Source organism: Oncorhynchus gorbuscha, linkage group LG04 (assembly GCF_021184085.1).
Source record: "Oncorhynchus gorbuscha isolate QuinsamMale2020 ecotype Even-year linkage group LG04, OgorEven_v1.0, whole genome shotgun sequence".
Lineage (NCBI taxonomy): Eukaryota > Metazoa > Chordata > Actinopteri > Salmoniformes > Salmonidae > Oncorhynchus > Oncorhynchus gorbuscha.
This window is the reverse complement of record NC_060176.1, coordinates 47,249,001-47,267,407: the sequence shown is the minus strand read 5'-3', so window position 1 is coordinate 47,267,407 and position 18,407 is coordinate 47,249,001. Positions and strand designations below refer to the sequence as shown.

The 18,407-nt window shown below is 47.2% G+C and overlaps 1 protein-coding gene across 1 annotated transcript in view; it reads left to right on the top strand.

Annotated features, from left to right (window-relative positions):
* The window catches only part of LOC124034168 (methylcytosine dioxygenase tet3-like), a 73,583-nt gene extending 55,838 nt beyond the window's left edge, over window positions 1–17,745 (top strand). Inside the window, 8 exon segments of the mRNA XM_046346971.1 lie at window positions 1,015–1,105; window positions 7,400–7,493; window positions 8,576–8,784; window positions 9,106–9,256; window positions 9,456–9,545; window positions 10,073–10,210; window positions 10,794–11,154; window positions 11,552–17,745. Coding sequence (XP_046202927.1) covers window positions 1,015–1,105; window positions 7,400–7,493; window positions 8,576–8,784; window positions 9,106–9,256; window positions 9,456–9,545; window positions 10,073–10,210; window positions 10,794–11,154; window positions 11,552–13,311 — 2,894 coding nt within the window. The 3' untranslated portion in view covers window positions 13,312–17,745.
* Window positions 17,746–18,407: the final 662 nt, after the last annotated feature.

Below are 18,407 nucleotides of genomic sequence, written 5' to 3'. Positions count from 1 at the left end.
TCTCTCTCTCTCTCTCTCTCTCTCTCTCTCTCTCTCTCTCTCTCTCTCTCTCTCTGTCTCTCTCTGTCTCTCTCTCTCTCTCTCTCTCTCTCTCTCTGTCTCTCTCTCTGTCTCTTCCTCTCTCTCTGTCGCTTCCTCTCTCTCTCTCTCTCTGTCTCTCTCTCTCTCTCTCTCTCTCTCTCTCTCTCTCTCTCTCTCTCTCTCTCTCTCTCTCTCTCTCTCTCTCTCTCTCTCTCTCTCTCTCTCTCAGAGAAGCAAGCATAGTTTTACAAATCCCTCTACTCTGCTGATTCCAAACATGGAACCACTACTCCCCCGCACACAACTATTTTCTCACACACTATTTAGGCCAGTAGTCCTGTGTAGTATTTCCTGCTTCTCTCTGACCACGCCTTTCCTTGGTTCCTCCCTGCACTGTCACAGGAATGTGACCTCAGATACACTCTCTCATACTCTCGCTTTCCTTATACACATGCATGCAGGCACACACACACACACACACACACACACACACACACACACACACACACACACACACACACACACACACACACACACACACACACACACACACACACACACACACACACACACACACACACACACACACACACACACACACACACACACACACACACACACGCGCGCGCGCGCACACACACACACTGACTCATTCACTCTCTCAAACACCCTTGTTTCTATTGTAGTGTCCCCACCCAGACTCTCCCTTTATTCAGAAGCTCACCACTATTCCCCTGTCATAACATAGTCAGTCACAGGATACAGGAAGTGTGTGTGGTTTTACATCTGGCATCAGTCACACCAATCTATGATTCCTCGTTGTTTCCATGGCTTGTTAGATCTGAATAATTGGGCACTACTACTTCTGATACCTGCAATGTCACAGAACTGTCCTGCACTAATCCACATCATCCCAAATGGAAGTTACAATGTTGGTTGAATTTGGACTGCATTGTGAACTCTGTCTGTAACTCTCTCTCTCTCTCTTTACAGAGCAAATCCTAGAGAAGGATGAGGGTCCATACTACAATCACTTGGGCTCTGGGCCCACTGTGGCCTCCATACGAGACCTGATGGAGACCAGGTGAGACTTCTGGAGCATACTTGATACCTGTTAGAGAAGAGACTGACATAGACTGAAATAACTCAGAAACCATAGGAGTATGATGCATATTAGTATTTACCTCTAGATAAGGCAGGGAAAAGGAGCATGGACTGAAATTGACGGGTGGGTGGAGGAAACACTACAAAATACTGTTGGTGTGCTTGTCCAGGGATTTTAGCACCCTAGATTACAGCCACGCAACTGGCAATGGCAGTCTCCTGATTCACCTAGAGCAGAGCTAGCTGTCCTCTTCTTCACAGTCTCTCTCTCATTTTCCCTCTTCCTCCTTCTCTCCTGTCCCCTCTTCCTCTCTATCCCCCTCTCGCTCTCTCTCCGTCTCTCCCCTTCTCCGTCTCTCCTCTCCCTTTCTCCTTCTCTGTCTCCCTTTTCTCTTCTCTATCTCCCTCTCTCTCCCCCTCCCTTTCTCTCCCCATCTCCCTTTCTCTCCCCTTCTCTCTCTCCTTCTCCCACTCCCTCACATTCTCTCACTCTTGCTCGCTCTTTCTCTACCCTTCGCCCTCTCCCTTTCTCTCCCCCTCTTTCCATTCCTTCTCTCCTCTCCTCTGCCTATGAACAAGGGTCTTGGCATCAAACACTCTCACAGCTGTGAGCTAGCATCACTCTCTCTTTTCTTCCCTCTCTCTCTCTCTCTCTCTCTCTCTCTCTCTCTCTCTCTCTCTCTCTCTCTCTCTCTCTCTCTCTCTCTCTCTCTCTCTCTCTCTCTCTCTCTCCATGCCTCCCTCTATTTTGCTCTCTCTCCCCAGTGCTGCTGTCCTCCTACCCCCCCCCCCCCCTTAACACCCCTGTGATCCTGTCCCCAGGGTATCCCTGACCCAGAATCCAATAGGAGGAACAGGAAATAACCGCATCAGCAGATCAGACCAAACAGAGAAGAGGGCTAGGCATAGGGAGAGGATAGGAGAGAGGTAGGGAGAGATGAGGGGAAGAGACAGAGAAAGGAGAGGCAGGGAGAGATGTGTATATATATATATATACCTCTCTCTGTCTGCACTAATATATATATATATATATATATATATATATATATATATATATATATATATATATATATATATATATATATATATTTATAGAGAGAGAGAGAAAATGAGAATCAAACCGAGTACATTTGCATTAGGGAATGGATAGACTCAGTTTCCTCTTGGGAGAATGGTGACGTGAAACTAGGGAATGGATAGACTCAGTTTCCTCTTGGGAGAATGGTGACGTGAAACTAGGGAATGGATAGACTCAGTTTCCTCTTGGGAGAATGGTGACGTGAAACTAGGGAATGGATAGACTCAGTTTCCTCTTGGGAGAATGGTGACGTGAAACTAGGGAATGGAAACAATCACATTTACCATGTATCCTAATACTTACGCAAATATCAACTGACAAAACAGGAATAGTTCAATGGTAGCTGAGTTTTCACTGACTAAACATGGGGGGGCTGCTTAGGTTGGGTCCCACACATTGTTGTATAGGGGACCGGGACTGAGAGTGACTGGCCATTTTATTGACAGAGGACTGTTTCTATAGACCAGTGACTCATCAGGATGGATGGGGGGGGGGGGGGGATAGGTGAGGAGAGGAGGAAGAGGCTTCTTTGTTTGAGAGATGACGTAAGAACTAAAGCCCTCCATAGTCTCCCCCTGACCTCTGCCTCACCTCTGACCCCATTGGCCCACCCCTGTGGAGGCCGAGCCAACACACTTTGACCGGCTGATGATTGGTGAATGAGTTCCCATTAAGGACAAAGCCACATGTGTCCCACCATGATAGACCCGGTCAGGGGTGACGTTATCAACATGACAGGTATGATACACAGGGAAGAAGGAACGTCTGAGTAATGCTGGTAGCTAACCCAGCCACATCTCTCTACACATTGTGCAGCGAGGGACACACGCGCCAGAACCTAACCAGGCACATACACATATACCAAGCCAACGCACAGGGATGCGGTTACACTTGATTTGGATAGTTCCCTATAGATGATCAAGAGATTGGGTCATACTATCCACAAATGATCAACTGCACATGTTGATATGCAACCGCTTGCTAGGGTTATGGTTTAGGGTTGGAGTAAGGGTTAGGTTGAAGGTTGGAGTAAGGGTTAGGTTTAAGGTTGGAGAAAGGGTTAGGTTTAGTGTTAGAGTAAGGGCCATCTACAACAGTTTATGGTTCTGCAGTGCACCTGTCAATCGGCTGATCAAAGCATCCTATTGCAGACTGTAGGCCAGCGGTCATCAACTAGATTCAGCCGCGGGAGGATTTCTTCTTCAGCAGATGGTCGGGGGGCCAAAACATATTTACAAATAATTTCTCGATTGCAAATTGAACGCAAGGAGCTCAAACAGGTATAATGTTTGATTAAAACATCCTAATTTTGGGGCCTCCTGAGTGGCGCAGCGGTTTAAGGAACCACATCGCAGTTTTAGAGGCATCACTATAAACCTGGGTTCGATCCCAGGCTGAGTCACAACCGGCCGTGATCGGGAGTCCCATAGGGCGGCGCACAATTGGCCCAGCGTCGTCTGGGTTAGGGGAAGGTTTTGGCCTGGGGGGGGGCCTTAATTGGTTCATCGCGCTCTAGCGACTCATTGTGGCGGGCCGGGCACCTGCAGGGTGACCTCGGATGTCAGCGACACATTGGTGCGGCTGGCTTCCGGGTGTTTTGGAGGACACATGGAGGACACATGACTCAACCTTCACCTCCCAAGCCTGTTGGGGAGTTGCAGCGATAAGATAAGATCGACATGTTGCTTACATTTGTATATTATCACGTATCTCTATTATGCGTGTGAATACTTGGGGACAGATTTTAGTAAAATCATGTCGATCAAATCACTTTGAGCTGAATTCCTGGAGTTTTTACATTATTTTATGCCCCCCCCCCCCCCCCCCCAAAAAAAAATATATACACTACAGTTCAAAAGTTTGGGGTCACATAGATATGTCCTTGTTTTTCAAAGAAAAGCGCATTTTTTGTCCATTAAAATAACATCAAATTGATCAGAAATACAGTGTAGACTTTGTTAATGTTGGAAATGACTATTGTAGCTGGAAACGGCAGATTTTTAATGGAATATCTACATAGGCGTACAGAGGGCCAGTATCAGCAACCATCACTCCTGTGTTCCAATGACACGTTGTGTTAGCTAATCCAAGTTTATCATTTTAAAAGGCTATTTGATCATTAGAAAACCCTTTGCTATTATGTTAGCACAGATGAAAACTGTAGTTGTGATTAAAGAATCAATAAAACTGGCCTTTTTTAGACTAGAAGCAATAAAACTGGCCTTCTTTAGACTAGGTGAGTATCTGGAGCATCCGCATTTCTGGGGTCGATTACAGGCTTAAAATGGCCAGAAACAAAGAACATTCTTCTGAAACTCATCAGTCTATTCTTGTTCTGAGAAATGAAGGCTATTCCTTGCAAGACATTGCCAAGAAACTGAAAATCTCGCACAACGCTGTGTACTACTCCCAAGTACATTAGAGTGTCTAGTTTGAAAAAACAGACACCTCACAAGTTCTCAACTGGCAGCTTCATTAAATATTACCCGCAAAACACCAGTCTCAACGTTAACAGTGAAGAGGCGACTCCGGGATCCTTGCCATCCTTAACTGACAGTTCATTTACTCAAGGCCTATTTTACATTTTAGCAAGAGCAGGCCTGCTTCTCTCCACAAAATGATATTAGGCCTAGTATAAAAAGTGCTAAAGAAATGTCCTATTTTGTAGCCTATAGCTTTTCCTGCGATTTCACCAGAAGAGCAATAGTGGAGTAGCCATATAGCCTATTGTAGCCATATAGCCTATTGTAGTCATATAGCCTATTGTAGCCATATAGCCTATTGTAGTCATATAACCTATTGTAGCCATATAGCCTATTGTAGCCATATAGCCTATTGTAGTCATATAACCTATTGTAGCCATATAGCCTATTGTAGCCATATAGCCTATTGTAGCCATATAGCCTATTGTAGTCATATAGCCTATTGTAGCCATATAACCTATTGTAGCCATATAGCCTATTGTAGCCATATAGCCTATTGTAGCCATATAGCCTATTGTAGTCATATAGCCTATTGTAGCCATATAATAAGCCATATATTGTAGCCATATAGCCTATTGTAGCCATATAGCCTATTGTAGTCATATAGCCTATTGTAGCCATATAGCCTATTGTAGCCATATAGCCTATTGTAGTCATATAACCTATTGTAGCCATATAGCCTATTGTAGCCATATAGCCTATTGTAGTCATATAGCCTATTGTAGCCATATAGCCTATTGTAGTCATATAACCTATTGTAGCCATATAGCCTATTGTAGCCATATAGCCTATTGTAGTCATATAACCTATTGTAGCCATATAGCCATATAGCCTATTGTAGTCATATAGCCTATTTGTCATATAGCCATTGTATAAGCCTATTGTAGCCATATAGCCTATTGTAGCCATATAGCCTATTGTAGCCATATAGCCTATTGTAGTCATATAGCCTATTTGTAGCCATATAAGCCTATTGTAGCCATATAGCCTATTGTAGCCATATAGCCTATTGTAGCCATATAGCCTATATAGCCTATTGTAGCCATATAGCCTATTGTAGCCATATAGCCTATTGTAGTCATATAACCTATTGTAGCCATATAGCCTATTGTAGCCATATAGCCTATTGTAGTCATATAGCCTATTGTAGCCATATAGCCTATTGTAGTCATATAACCTATTGTAGCCATATAGCCTATTGTAGCCATATAGCCTATTGTAGTCATATAACCTATTGTAGCCATATAGCCTATTGTAGCCATATAGCCTATTGTAGCCATATAGCCTATTGTAGTCATATAGCCTATTGTAGTCATATAGCCTATTGTAGCCATATAGCCTATTGTAGTCATATAGCCTATTGTAGTCATATAGCCTATTGTAGTCATATAGCCTATTGTAGCCATATAGCCTATTGTAGTCATATAGCCTATTGCACGCTGGAACAGCTGGAAGAGAAAGGCTAGAGTTGTAGCCGATGTAAGAAGCTAAATATTAGGCCAGTCATTATCTAAATAGTAGGGTTATACATATTTACCTGTCAAAGTGCAAGACAAATAAATAAATATGTGCATTCCTCCAGGCTGCGCTCTGCAAGTCCCCTCTGGCACACAAAGCTCCACTGTTGATTACTTTTAAACAAGACCAATATTCTACCCAGGAGACAACGACACAGTGCAATGAGTAATGTATTATTGTATCAAGGGAGCACACAGCCATTCTACAGGGCTGTAAAACTGCAGTGATGCATATGCTAATTTGAGTAACTGCTCCAACGTCCTGTTTTGAATGACTCGTGCCGAAATAACTGCACAAAGCCTTGGCCTGGTTATGCAGCCATTTGGATCAGTAGGCTAATGGTCCAGAAAGGCACACCAGCAGGGTCTCGTCATAGTGTGCATTCTGTCAGGCTGCTTCTCAATTATTAACAGATACCATCAGGAAATGTGGCCTTCTCGTACGGACAGGCGCTGTTTTGACGTTGATCCTTCTCCCAAGTCATCCTACAATTGAATGTGGCCACCGATATGCTCACACATGCCCAGTTATTCAGGCAACGTTACTGTGCACGTTGCCCTCTCCCCTGTTCCAAGCAGCCTCGCACACCTAGAACCATATGGACAAACTCTTCAATAGAACACGTCTTTTGATTGGCTGTCAACGCTTTATCATCGGAGGGACAGGGACGAACCCGTCGCTGTCGTTAGTCGATCTCCGCTCTCTTTGTGGTTATCATTGAAGCTTCGAGTGCTCCTGTTCACTTGAACTAGAACGATAAAGATAAAAACAAGAAAAATGATTTGGTTAGAATTATCGTTATAGCTATCGCACGGCGTGGACGGCCCTGAAGGGTTCGGGTTTCATTCTCTTCGTCAGACACACTGGCTAACAATGTTCTGGTCAGATTATGTTGGGCTTTGGCTGCTCCCGTCTCGCCTCTGTGAATATCAACGGTGGCCTGTGAACACTCCTCTTGGCCAGCCAGCTTGTGGTTTCTGTGTTTGACAAGACACCTTCAACTCTCAAACATTTGCATTATGGTCATGCAGAAGCTCATAGGCAACTTGCTTACTAACCAATAATGCCATTAGTTAATATACCACAGCTAACGGGTGTTTTAAGGCACGATGGGAACGTTTTATACTGGTAACAAATCAGTTGTTGTGTTCAGGAAGACGTACACTCACACTGTACTGTCTGTCTCTCGGTGCAGGTATGGAGAGAAGGGAGATGCTATCCGTATTGAAAAGGTAGTCTACACCGGCCGGGAAGGCAAGAGCTCTCAGGGATGTCCCATCGCCAAGTGGGTGAGTACATAAAACACTGAACCTACCTCTCACAGAACAAACAAAGCCTAACCCTACACAACACCCGGTCCTAGATTTGTGTGTCAACACCCGGTCCCAGATCTGTGTGTCAACACCCGGTCCCAGATCTGTTTGTCAACACCCGGTCCCAGATCTGCGTGTCAACACCCTGTCCCAGATCTGTGTGTCAACACCCGGTCCCAGATCTGTGTGTCAACACCCGGTCCCAGATCTGCGTGTCAACACCCGGTCCCAGATCTGCGTGTCAACACCCGGTCCCAGATCTGCGTGTCAACACCCGGTCCCAGATCTGCGTGTCAACACCCGGTCCCAGATCTGTGTGTCAACACCCGGTCCCAGATCTGCGTGTCAACACCCGGTCCCAGATCTGTGTGTCAACACCCGGTCCCAGATCTGTGTGTCAACACCCGGTCCCAGATCTGTGTGTCAACACCCGGTCCCAGATTTGTGTGTCAACACCCGGGCCCAGATCTGTGTGTCAACACCCGGTCCCAGATCTGTGTGTCAACACCTGGTCCCAGATCTGTGTGTCAACACCTGTGTGCTCTAACAACTCCATTGGTCTCATTACCAAGCCAAACATGACCATGAGTGACAGGGGGTTGACATGGTAGCACAAACAGACTGGCCCTTGGGCTGACACAACACACTAGTGTAGGTAACCACAAACAATTTCTTATCAACACACAACTTTCACCAGACATTGTAAAAACCAAACAGACATTTCACACTTCACTCCTTCTATATACTAATAGCCATTAGTGAAAATGAGGGGGAGTAGAGCAGAGGTAGTAGACAAACACCACAGCCTCACCCTCAGACAGTAAAGCAGTAGGGGGTCCAGTAGGGGGTCCAGTAGGGGGTCTCCCTGAGCCCTCTCCTGCCCAGTTGGAGGTCTCTACCTCTGTCACTCTCTACCTCTGTCACTCTCTTTGACACCCTGCTAACGGTTTCAAGGCTTCTCAACAGACACTATTGATTGACATCCGGATTCTTCTCTACTCTCTCTCTCCCTTTCTCTCGCCCCCCCTCCCTTTCTGTCTTTTCCCCTCTCCCATCAGGTGATTCGTCGGGGCAGTGATACAGAGAAGTTGCTGTGTCTGGTGCGTCCCCGGGCGGGTCACCACTGTCCCAACGCCTTCATCATCATCCTCATCATGGCGTGGGAGGGCGTGCCCCGGGCGCTAGGCGACAAGCTCTATCGAGAGCTCTCCGCCACCCTCACACAGTTCGGCAACCCCACTAGCCGCCGCTGTGGACTCAACGACGAGTGAGTGACAGGAAACGTTCACAGAACCACGAATGAGTCGGCTGAATATGCTTATATTCTTCTTTAATTAGCAGTAAACTCAGCAGTTCAAAGATGTTTAGATGGCGCACTGAGGGAGGCTTTCAGACAGAACTTCTGTGCATGAAAATAAATGAGCAAGTTCGTCTACTTATGGACTGCAGACTACTTCATTGTCGTTTTCAATAGACATTCAATGCACTGAGGCTTTCTGAACGATGAACATTACCTTGTGAGTGTCTGATGGGGTTGTGAGTGGTGCTGACTGTGTCGTGCTCTCTGTCTCCCCCTGCCTGCCTGCAGTCGTACGTGCGCGTGCCAAGGCAAGGACCCCGACAGCTGTGGAGCTTCCTTCTCCTTCGGCTGTTCCTGGAGCATGTACTTCAACGGCTGCAAGTACGCCCGCAGCAAAACGCCACGCAAGTTCAGACTAGCAGGAGACCACCCCCAAGAGGTAATGTGTAGTACCATATCTGTACTATTGAGACTTGAAAAAGGTTGCGCAGCCTCCACAGACAAGAGATGCCTCCTTTCCTTGCTTTTATATCCAAAAACTACCAACCACCTGTGTACAATTATTATTATTGACCACACCACACTAAGCTAACACTGTGATTGAGCTACCAGGGTATCTGTCTTTGTGTGTATGTTAGGAGGATCAACTCAGGGATAACTTCCAGGATCTGGCCACTGAGGTGGCTCCCCTGTACAAGCAGCTGGCCCCACAGGCCTACAGTAACCAGGTAACATCTGCCTTTTAACACCTGCACTTACACTCTTAGGGGAAAAAGGTGCCATCTCGAGCCTGGTTCGTCGGCTGTCCCCATAGGAGAACCCTTTGAAGAACCCTTTTTGGTTCCGTGTAGAAGCCGTTCAGGTTCATTTATAGGACCCTTCCCACAGAGGGTTCTACATGGAACCCAAAACCGTTCTCCTATGGGGACAGCCGAAGAACCCTTTTTTCTAAGAGTGTACACCTAACTGAGAACAGCACCGGAACTGTACATAGTAGACGGTCCCTCTGAAAGTAAACAAAACAAGCTGAAGGATGCTATGTGTTAGATCTGTTGTGTACAGTAACAGGTTGCTCTGGGACATGCCGTCCTCTTCCCTGTGTCCCTCAGTGGTTTTACACTCCGCTGGAGAACTGTTTTGTAGCCTTCCCTCCAAAAAGTGCACAATAAAAACTCACGGCTGCAATGAGTGCTAGATATGGTCTGTAGAATAAAACCACGCTAACCTAACTTGTGTCCCCTCTCCTGTCCCTCAGTGTCAGAATGAGACGAAAGCCACAGACTGCAGGCTGGGTCTGAAGGAAGGCCGGCCGTTCTCCGGAGTCACCGCCTGCATGGACTTCTGTGCCCATGCCCACAAGGACCAGCACAACCTCTACAATGGCTGCACTGTGGTACGACACACAGCCTTACCTCTACCCCTGTCTCGTTCTCTCTTTTTGTTGCTCTCTCCGTCACTCCGTCGTCAATCTTCTTTCTCGCTCTTTCCCTCTCTATGTGTGGACATTGTATGGATGCTCCGCTGTGTGTGGGGGCATATTGGGGTTGGTATAGTCTGTGTCTGACTACATGAGGATAGAACAGACAGTGAGTGTCCCACCCTAACCCTTCCTCCACCCCTACCACTCCCCATGTACAGTCCAGGTGCACTTGCCCCCCAATCCCCCCTTCCACAAAGCACGTGTAAATATTGGACTATAAATTCTGCCTTCCTGTATTGTACTTATACTAAAATGTTTATTCTGTTCTACTGAGCCATTTACTTTATGTTCGTGTTCTTATCTTTTATTATTTATTATTGTTGTTGCATTGTCGTTGCATTGTCGAGAAGGAACCTGCAAGTAAGAATTTCGTGGGCCAGTGTATCACCGTACACACACCGTACATGAAACGTGAAAGCTGTGCAGGACAACTGTACGACACACAGCAGTTACGCAGTCTCTCTCGCTACGCTAACACCCCTCTGTTCACCCCCAGGTGTGCACTCTGACGAAAGAGGACAACCGTGCGGTGGGGGAGATCCCAGAGGACGAGCAGCTCCACGTACTTCCCCTCTACAAGGCCGCCCTCACAGACGAGTTCGGCAGCGAGGAGGGCCAGCGTCAAAAGATGCGCACAGGCGCCATTCAGGTGCTCAACAACTTCCGCCGTGAGGTCCGCAAGCTGCCCGAGCGCGCCAAGTCCTGCCGCCAGCGCCGCCTGGACGCTAAGAACCGCGCCTCCGAGAAGAAGAAGGGCAAGCAGCAGCCGCCAACGCCCACAGAGACGCCGGAGAAACCCGGGATCAAGATGGAGGTCCGGCACGCTGGCTCCCCTGTCAGACAGAATGGCAATAAAGGTGAGATGACCTCTGACCTCTACTATAAACATGTAGGAGAGTGGCTTTATGAGTGCTGTGAGGTTTATGACAATAAACCCATCACTCTAGTATTGTGAGCAGAACTCCAACCAGCTTTACAGTACGATGATAATAGTGTGGTCATGGAGCAAATCAGGGATCGTTTTTCTTGAACGGCCGGTCAGGGGGCTGGAACTTATAGTCTACCAGTTGGGGAGCCCGAGAGTAGATGCTTTAATCTAAACCGACCTGCACTTAACACCTACAGCTAGTCGGCTTACAGTATGCAGCCCATGCAGGAATCAAACTCATCAATCCCAAAAGTCCAACCAAGTCAACCATTAAAACCGCTTGATCTTACCCGTCTTATCACCCCTCTATCTTCCCTCCTCCACAGCCATCCCTAAGCAGGAGGTGAAGCCCACCATAAAGAAGGAGCCAGTGGACCAGCGCTTCCAGCACTTCCATGGTCAGCTGGAGGGCTACCCTGCCCAGGCTGCCGACCCCTACCACGTCTACCCCTCCCGCCCTGGCTACTACGCACGGGGAGGCCTCTCTTCCAATGGCCAGCCCCCTGCACTTCCACCTCCACCAGGCCCTGTCAATGGCTACCGCCCTAATCTACCGGCAGCACTGCCCTATAGCTACTACACCTACCACCCCAACCCTAGCACACTTTTCCCCCATGAGCTCACTTACGAGGGCTGCAACGGCTCCTGGCACCACATGGGGCCCAAGTTTTCCCCCAGTCCTGTGGACAAGAAGCCAGACGTTCAGAGCCTCCAGGCCAGGCTGGCTCACTCCTACTCAAGCCCAGGCCACCTTGAGCAGCAGGAGCACGGAGACCCAGCCAACCAACACCAACACAGCACTTACCCACACCCTCACCAGCCTGACTACAACCAATCACGTCCCTCCTCAGCCTCCTCAGAGCCCTCCTACAGAGGGACCCCCGTCATCAAGCAAGAGCCCATGGATATGCCAGTTTATAAGGAGGTCAATGCCCAGAGCTGTCCCAGCATGCCCAGCACCACCCCTCAGCCTGGTGCTGCTGGAGGGCCCTGGCATGGGCACAAGCCCAACGGCATTAGGGTGCCCAGCAGTTGGGAAGGCAACCTCCAACCACCAGGCCCCCCGGAGGCTCCCTTCACTTCAGACAAGCAGCAGTTTCACCAGCACGGACCTCACCAGACTTTCCAGTCCCCATACCTCCAAGAGCAGCATCAGCATCCCCCACAACAGCCCTCCCCATACTCCCAGCAGTGGAACTCTTACCATGGCCCAAACACCCCCACAGCCTCCCCTGCTCCCTCCCCGTCTCCCTCCATAAAGATACCCCCGTCCCCCTTTCCCTCATCACACCCCGGCACCCCCCACCACTGGGACAGCCCTGATTCCAGCCCTCAGCCCAAGGCTTGGCCCATGGGCATGGTTCCTGCTGGTTATAGCCCCAGTCCCGTCGGAGGCTTCCCCGACAAGATGTGGTCCAAGGCGGGCGAGAGTTGGGGCTCGACCCCCTTGGGGCTCCAGGAGAAGGCCTGGAAGTCTTCCGGAGGCTCTATGGCAGGTACACCGTCCCCGGCCCCAGAGGGACGCTTGTTCCCCGATGCCCTACAGCAGTCGGATGGACAGTCCCAGGCTGAGACTCCTCGCAACCTCGAGGAGGAAGAGCGGTGGTCGGACAGCGAGCATAACTTCTTGGACCCCAGCATCGGAGGGGTGGCGGTGGCGCCCGCCCACGGGTCCATCCTGATTGAGTGCGCCCGGCGCGAGCTGCACGCCACCACACCGCTCAAGAGGCCCGACCGCTCTCACCCCACCCGCATCTCCCTGGTGTTCTACCAGCACAAGAACATGAACCAGCCCTGCCACGGTCAGTGGATCTGGGAGGCCAAGATGAAGATGCTGGCGGAGCGGGCTAGAGAGAGGCAGCAGGAGGCAGCTCTACTGGGGCTGCCCTACGACGACATCAAACCTGGGAAGAAACGCAAATTGGGGGCCACGGCAGCAGGGGCCAGCCCGGGGCCTGGCCAGACCACGGACAAGAGAGAGGGGCCGGTGACACGGCTGGCCTCCACGCGACACACCACCTCTACCATCACTGTATCCCCCTACGCCTTTACCACCCTCACCGGGCCCTACAGCCACTTTGTGTGAGGATGGATGGACACACAGACTGGTGGAGGGAGAGAGGGCTGAGCAGGCCAGGGAGGAGTGTCTCAGCCCTTCCTTTAGTCCCGTGTCTCTCTCCATCCTTCTCTTCCTGCTCTGTTTCCTCTGGGCTGGAAGGAGGGGGACTACTGGTTTAACTCCTCGTTTTGTTTTGTTTGTTTTTGTACCTCATGTCAGGCAGCAGTTTGGACCAGACCCTGGGCCAGACAGACACGCTGCCTGTGGTGCTCGTCCTCTTTCCTCCGCGCGGGGGGGGGGGGGACTCCATCGCTTCTCCTTCTTCATAGAATTTTAATGATCCTCCTAATTATTACTATTATTATCAATATTATTACGATTGCTATTGTTACTGTCAATGTTGTTATTACAGGTATTGTTATTTTTATGACGCTGAGTTGATTTGTTTGATATGGTTGTTTTGTCATTCATGTTGTTATTAATGATGTGATTGGTTTAGGTTTTTCCCCCCGAGGGGTTCTGTCTCTCAGTCGGATCTTTATTTTCTCCCATATTTCTGGAAATCTGCCCATTTCTTTGTTGTTTTTCCTTAGGTCTTTGACATTCTTGTGACTGTACTTGGAGAATGGCCTTTCTCAGCACTGCAAGGCTCCTCAAGACAGTCTTTCCAGCATGGAATTCTAAACATTTGAATCACTAATCATTACCAAAAGAGTGAAGAGAAACGCCACCACCCACAGAACCTCCTCTGAACCATCTGGTTTTTAGGCACGTCCCCAAACTCTTTAAAAAAAAACTCCTGTCTTGTCTGCCTTGCTGTGAAGAGAAGGGTTCTTCTCTCGTCATTGTTCCTCTCACCCTACCAATCCACCTCACTATATTGGTGCTTCATGTTGACCTTCATCCTTTTCACAGGGAGGACGTCAGTCACTCCATTTCTCTACTCTTCATGGCACTAGATGCTGAATATAAGGAATTGGGTGCTTCTATGGCATAGACGTAGAGTGAGTAGAACAACAGGCACTGGAAGTCCTCGTCATCCTTCAGGTGTTGGTTGAGAGATCTATCCCTCCAGTACTATGATTCCCCTGTAAGCCCCTGTAAAATGGTGCACTGATACACACAGACACACGCACACACACAAAGCTCTTGTCATCCAGCCAGCACAGAGCAATGCCTTACTGCTTTAAACCACCGAGGCATGGCCGCCAAAGTCTGGTCCTTCCAACGACCGCAGGCAGCACAGGCCACGCAAGGCCTTTACACTGAAACCGGAGACATAAGATGGGAATAGTGTGTGGACAGAAATGCACTCCTAAACACACACTGGTGCTTTCTCTACGCATGTGGACACACCAAAAGGGCTCAGTCAGTCAGTCCTGCTTCTGCATGGTGCTGTTTGTTGTCTTGAAGCAGAGCTAGGTTTGTCTCTATGCATACTTTGTCACAACAGAGCCAGTAAAACCTTATTCACCAATCCTGGCTGCCTCTGCATTGGCCCTAAGTCATCAAGTGTTGCAGTCAGTGGGTTGAACCCCAGCTGTCTCTGTCTAATGTGCACCACAGTTGACTGGGCTACAAGAGGTTGTGAATCTTTTTTCCACATCTTGCACTAAGATCCTCCTCAGCCTGTTAGAGAGGCCTCTCACTCAGTGCAGTGCAATGGTGCATGTTGTATCCAGCTCTTAGCTTTTGTTTGTGTGTGTGTGCGTGTGTGTGTGTGTGTGTGTGTGTGTGTGTGTGTGTGTGTGTGTGTGTGTGTGTGTGTGTGTGTGTGTGTGTGTGCGTGCGTGCGTGCGTGCGTGCGTGCGTGCGTGCGTGCGTGCGTGCGTGCGTGCGTGCGTGCGTGCGTGCGTGCGTAAGTGTGTGTGTGCGTAAGTGTGTGTGTGTGAGAACCAGAGCCTGCTTGGTGCTCACTTCTGAGATGAAAAACCCTGGTGCTTATGAAGTTGTCGATATAGAGCTCTCTATACCTCAACGTTGCAGAGACACTGGTCATGGTTGCAAAAAGCTAGAAACACACACACACAGGCACCAGAGAGGACAGAGAAACATGATGAACATTAGTCCACAGCTTCCCTGTGTGCTCTCTTATCTAAACTCATTTTAATCCACTTTTTTATTCTTATTTATTACATGATAATGATGATTGTTTTTCGTTTTTTTAAATAGGTAATACAAATTGTACATACAGAAGAAAGGATTTTATAAAAGCACTTTTAATCTTGAAAAAAATAACAGATTATTGACAACTTGAAGCTTCGTTTTTTTGGTTTGTGTTTTTTTGGGGGGGAGATAAAAAAAATGTAAATATTTAAAATATTTAGGTAAGATTATTTAACTGGTGAGGGATAATGACTAAATCATGAATGATTCCAGGCTTTTAAGTCCAGTCAGTTTGTCAGACAGCCTTCAGCAGCAGAAAGCAACACAGTGATTTCCAATATGTTGTTGTGTCTGTAGATGTATACTCAATACTGCTGTCCGGTTTTCATTAGTACTGTACTACACGATACCTCTGACAGCAACCAACCAGTCCCCCTTCGTGAGAAGAGATAGACCTAATCAGTAATCAGGCTGCTTATAAACCTGAGTATGATATCTAGCTATCCGTTCTGAGAACCAATGCTAAACGAAGGGCTCTGTAATCAATCCGTATCGCAGGAATTCAGTGGTAAAGCGCAATTGAAATTTAATCGCAACGGTCTGGTGTTGGAAGAGACGGCATTCCCACTAAATGCATCACATGTCGGCGCAATCGGAAATGACTACATTTCTATCACGAAATCTGTTAACGCTTCAACGATACGGATTGAATAGAGCTCAAAATATGTTTGCTTTTTTAAAATTATTTTTTAAACACGAGAATCAAACAGGTGCAGAATCAAAGTCATCAGAAATGTGTGAGAGAACTCTAGTGACAGAGGTGAGGTGTAGCCCCAGCCATCGATCTTGTTCATTGTGTTAGACTATGAGGTGAGAGGTTGCCACCGCCGTAACTCATTTTTTAACGTGGTTGTTGGTTATTAAAATCAATGATAGTGATTATAACAGTAGTAAACGATGTAACCCTAATGAAAAACCATGACAACTTAACACTTGTAGTACCAGACTGAAGGTACAGTGTATTACTGGAAGACACCAGGTAATACCTGGTAGTATAGTTTGTAATATTGTCTTTTGTTAATTGTCATAGATTGTCACAGACATGACCAACAGGACTTTGACTAATTTAGGGACTGGGCTGGAAAATATGCCTGTTCCTTTGTCTCACAACGACTCATGATCCTGTTTCAACTGTATTCTATTCTCACTTTAAGAACAAACTTCCCCCCTTTTAAAAAACGACAATGCATGAGTCACACACAGTTCTAATGATTCAGGCATATTTATGATCCGTATGTAATAATGGGTGCCGGTCATTATATTCTTCAGATTAATTTTGTACATTTCTATACAAGATGTGATGGAAATAACAGAAACATGCTCAAAGGAGGCTGGGGCTATGGTGCCCCCCCCCCCCCCCCCGTGGATTAGTGTGTGTGTGTTGGGGGGGGGGGGGGTTATATCACTGATATTTTTTAGAGCTCTTAGATAAGAGGAACTATTATTTTAAATATGTCAGTTTCAGTGGATGAGGAACTGCTCCGGTGCTGATCTTATGGGAACGTCCCATTCATGTTCAAGGCTGTGAACAAAACAAAAAATGACAACTGTTGAATTGAAGCACTCACACATTTCATACATACACTTTTATTAATCCTTGTCCCCATAAGGTACTTTTAACTGGTATGGGGATTGAATGATCATATTATATTGAAGTGAACAGACTGTTATCTTAATTGAAAACTTGTTGCAGTGTATGTGCGGAAGCTATTCTATTAAACATTACTGTTTTGGGTATGTTGTACATTTTAATGGTGAGGGGAGAATGTTAAAATATTGGAACAATATTGGAACAATTGTGTACTCCCACGCTATTTTTCTCCCTCATGCACTTATTTTCTTACGTACTTATACACTCACTAACTGCTTACACATCTCACATATTTCCTCACATACTTTCCAGCTCTCTCTCTCTATCCTTTTCTCCATCTCTCCCTCACCCCCCCCCCCTCTCTGTCCCCCTTTCTCTTTCTCATAAACACACACACAAATATTATCACAATTTAAACCCCCCTCTCAGTTCTCAAGCTGGACTCAAGCTTAAATCCTGCCCCAAATAAACAGAAAACAAACAAAACACCACAACTGGCAGCTACATTCCTTTTTGAGTTCAAAGATTGTTCTTGGTTCTATTTTTTCATGTCAAGTATGCAGTATGTAAAAAAAGTTGTTTTGTTTTTGTTCAGTCTCTCTTTGTAGCTGTATGGTGTATTATGTGAATACATAGTGTATGTGGTACAAACCACAATATTGTTTTATGTTGCGCGATAAATAAAAAGCTAAAAATGAAAATTATTTGTGGTATGATCAACATTTTTAAAAACATTTTGTCAATTTTACTTATAGCATGTTAGTTTGGAACTAGAATAACGGTCACTCAAAGCACAGTTCAGTTACCTCTTCATGTCCACGTGGTGGCAGCACAGCAATATTATGTTCTGTCTGTGTCTGCCTCTCACTGTCTCTCACTATCTGTCTGACTGTCTCTGTCTGATTGTCTCTGTCTATTTGTCTGTGTCTGTCTCTCACTGTCTCTCACTATCTCTCTCTCTCACTATCTCTCTCTCTCACTGTCTCTGTCTGTCTGTCTGTCTGTCTGTCTGTCTGTCTGTCTGTCTGTCTGTCTGTCTGTCTGTCTGTCTGTCTGTCTGTCTGTCTGTCTGTCTGTCTGTCTGTCTGTCTGTCTGTCTGTCTGTCTGTCTGTCTGTCTGTCTGTCTGTCTGTCTGTCTGTCTGTCTGTCTGTCTGTCTGTCTGTCTGTCTGTCTGTCTGTCTGTCTGTCTGTCACTGTTTCCCGCTGTCTGTCTGACTGTCTCTGTCTGACTGTCTGTCTCTCTGTGTGTGCGCATGTACGACCTTGCAGCAAGAGTCCAGCAGCAGGAGGAAAAGCACAATGATATGCAAAATATGATGATTTCATTCAACGAGATCAGCTGCCATTCAAATTGGAAGTATAGC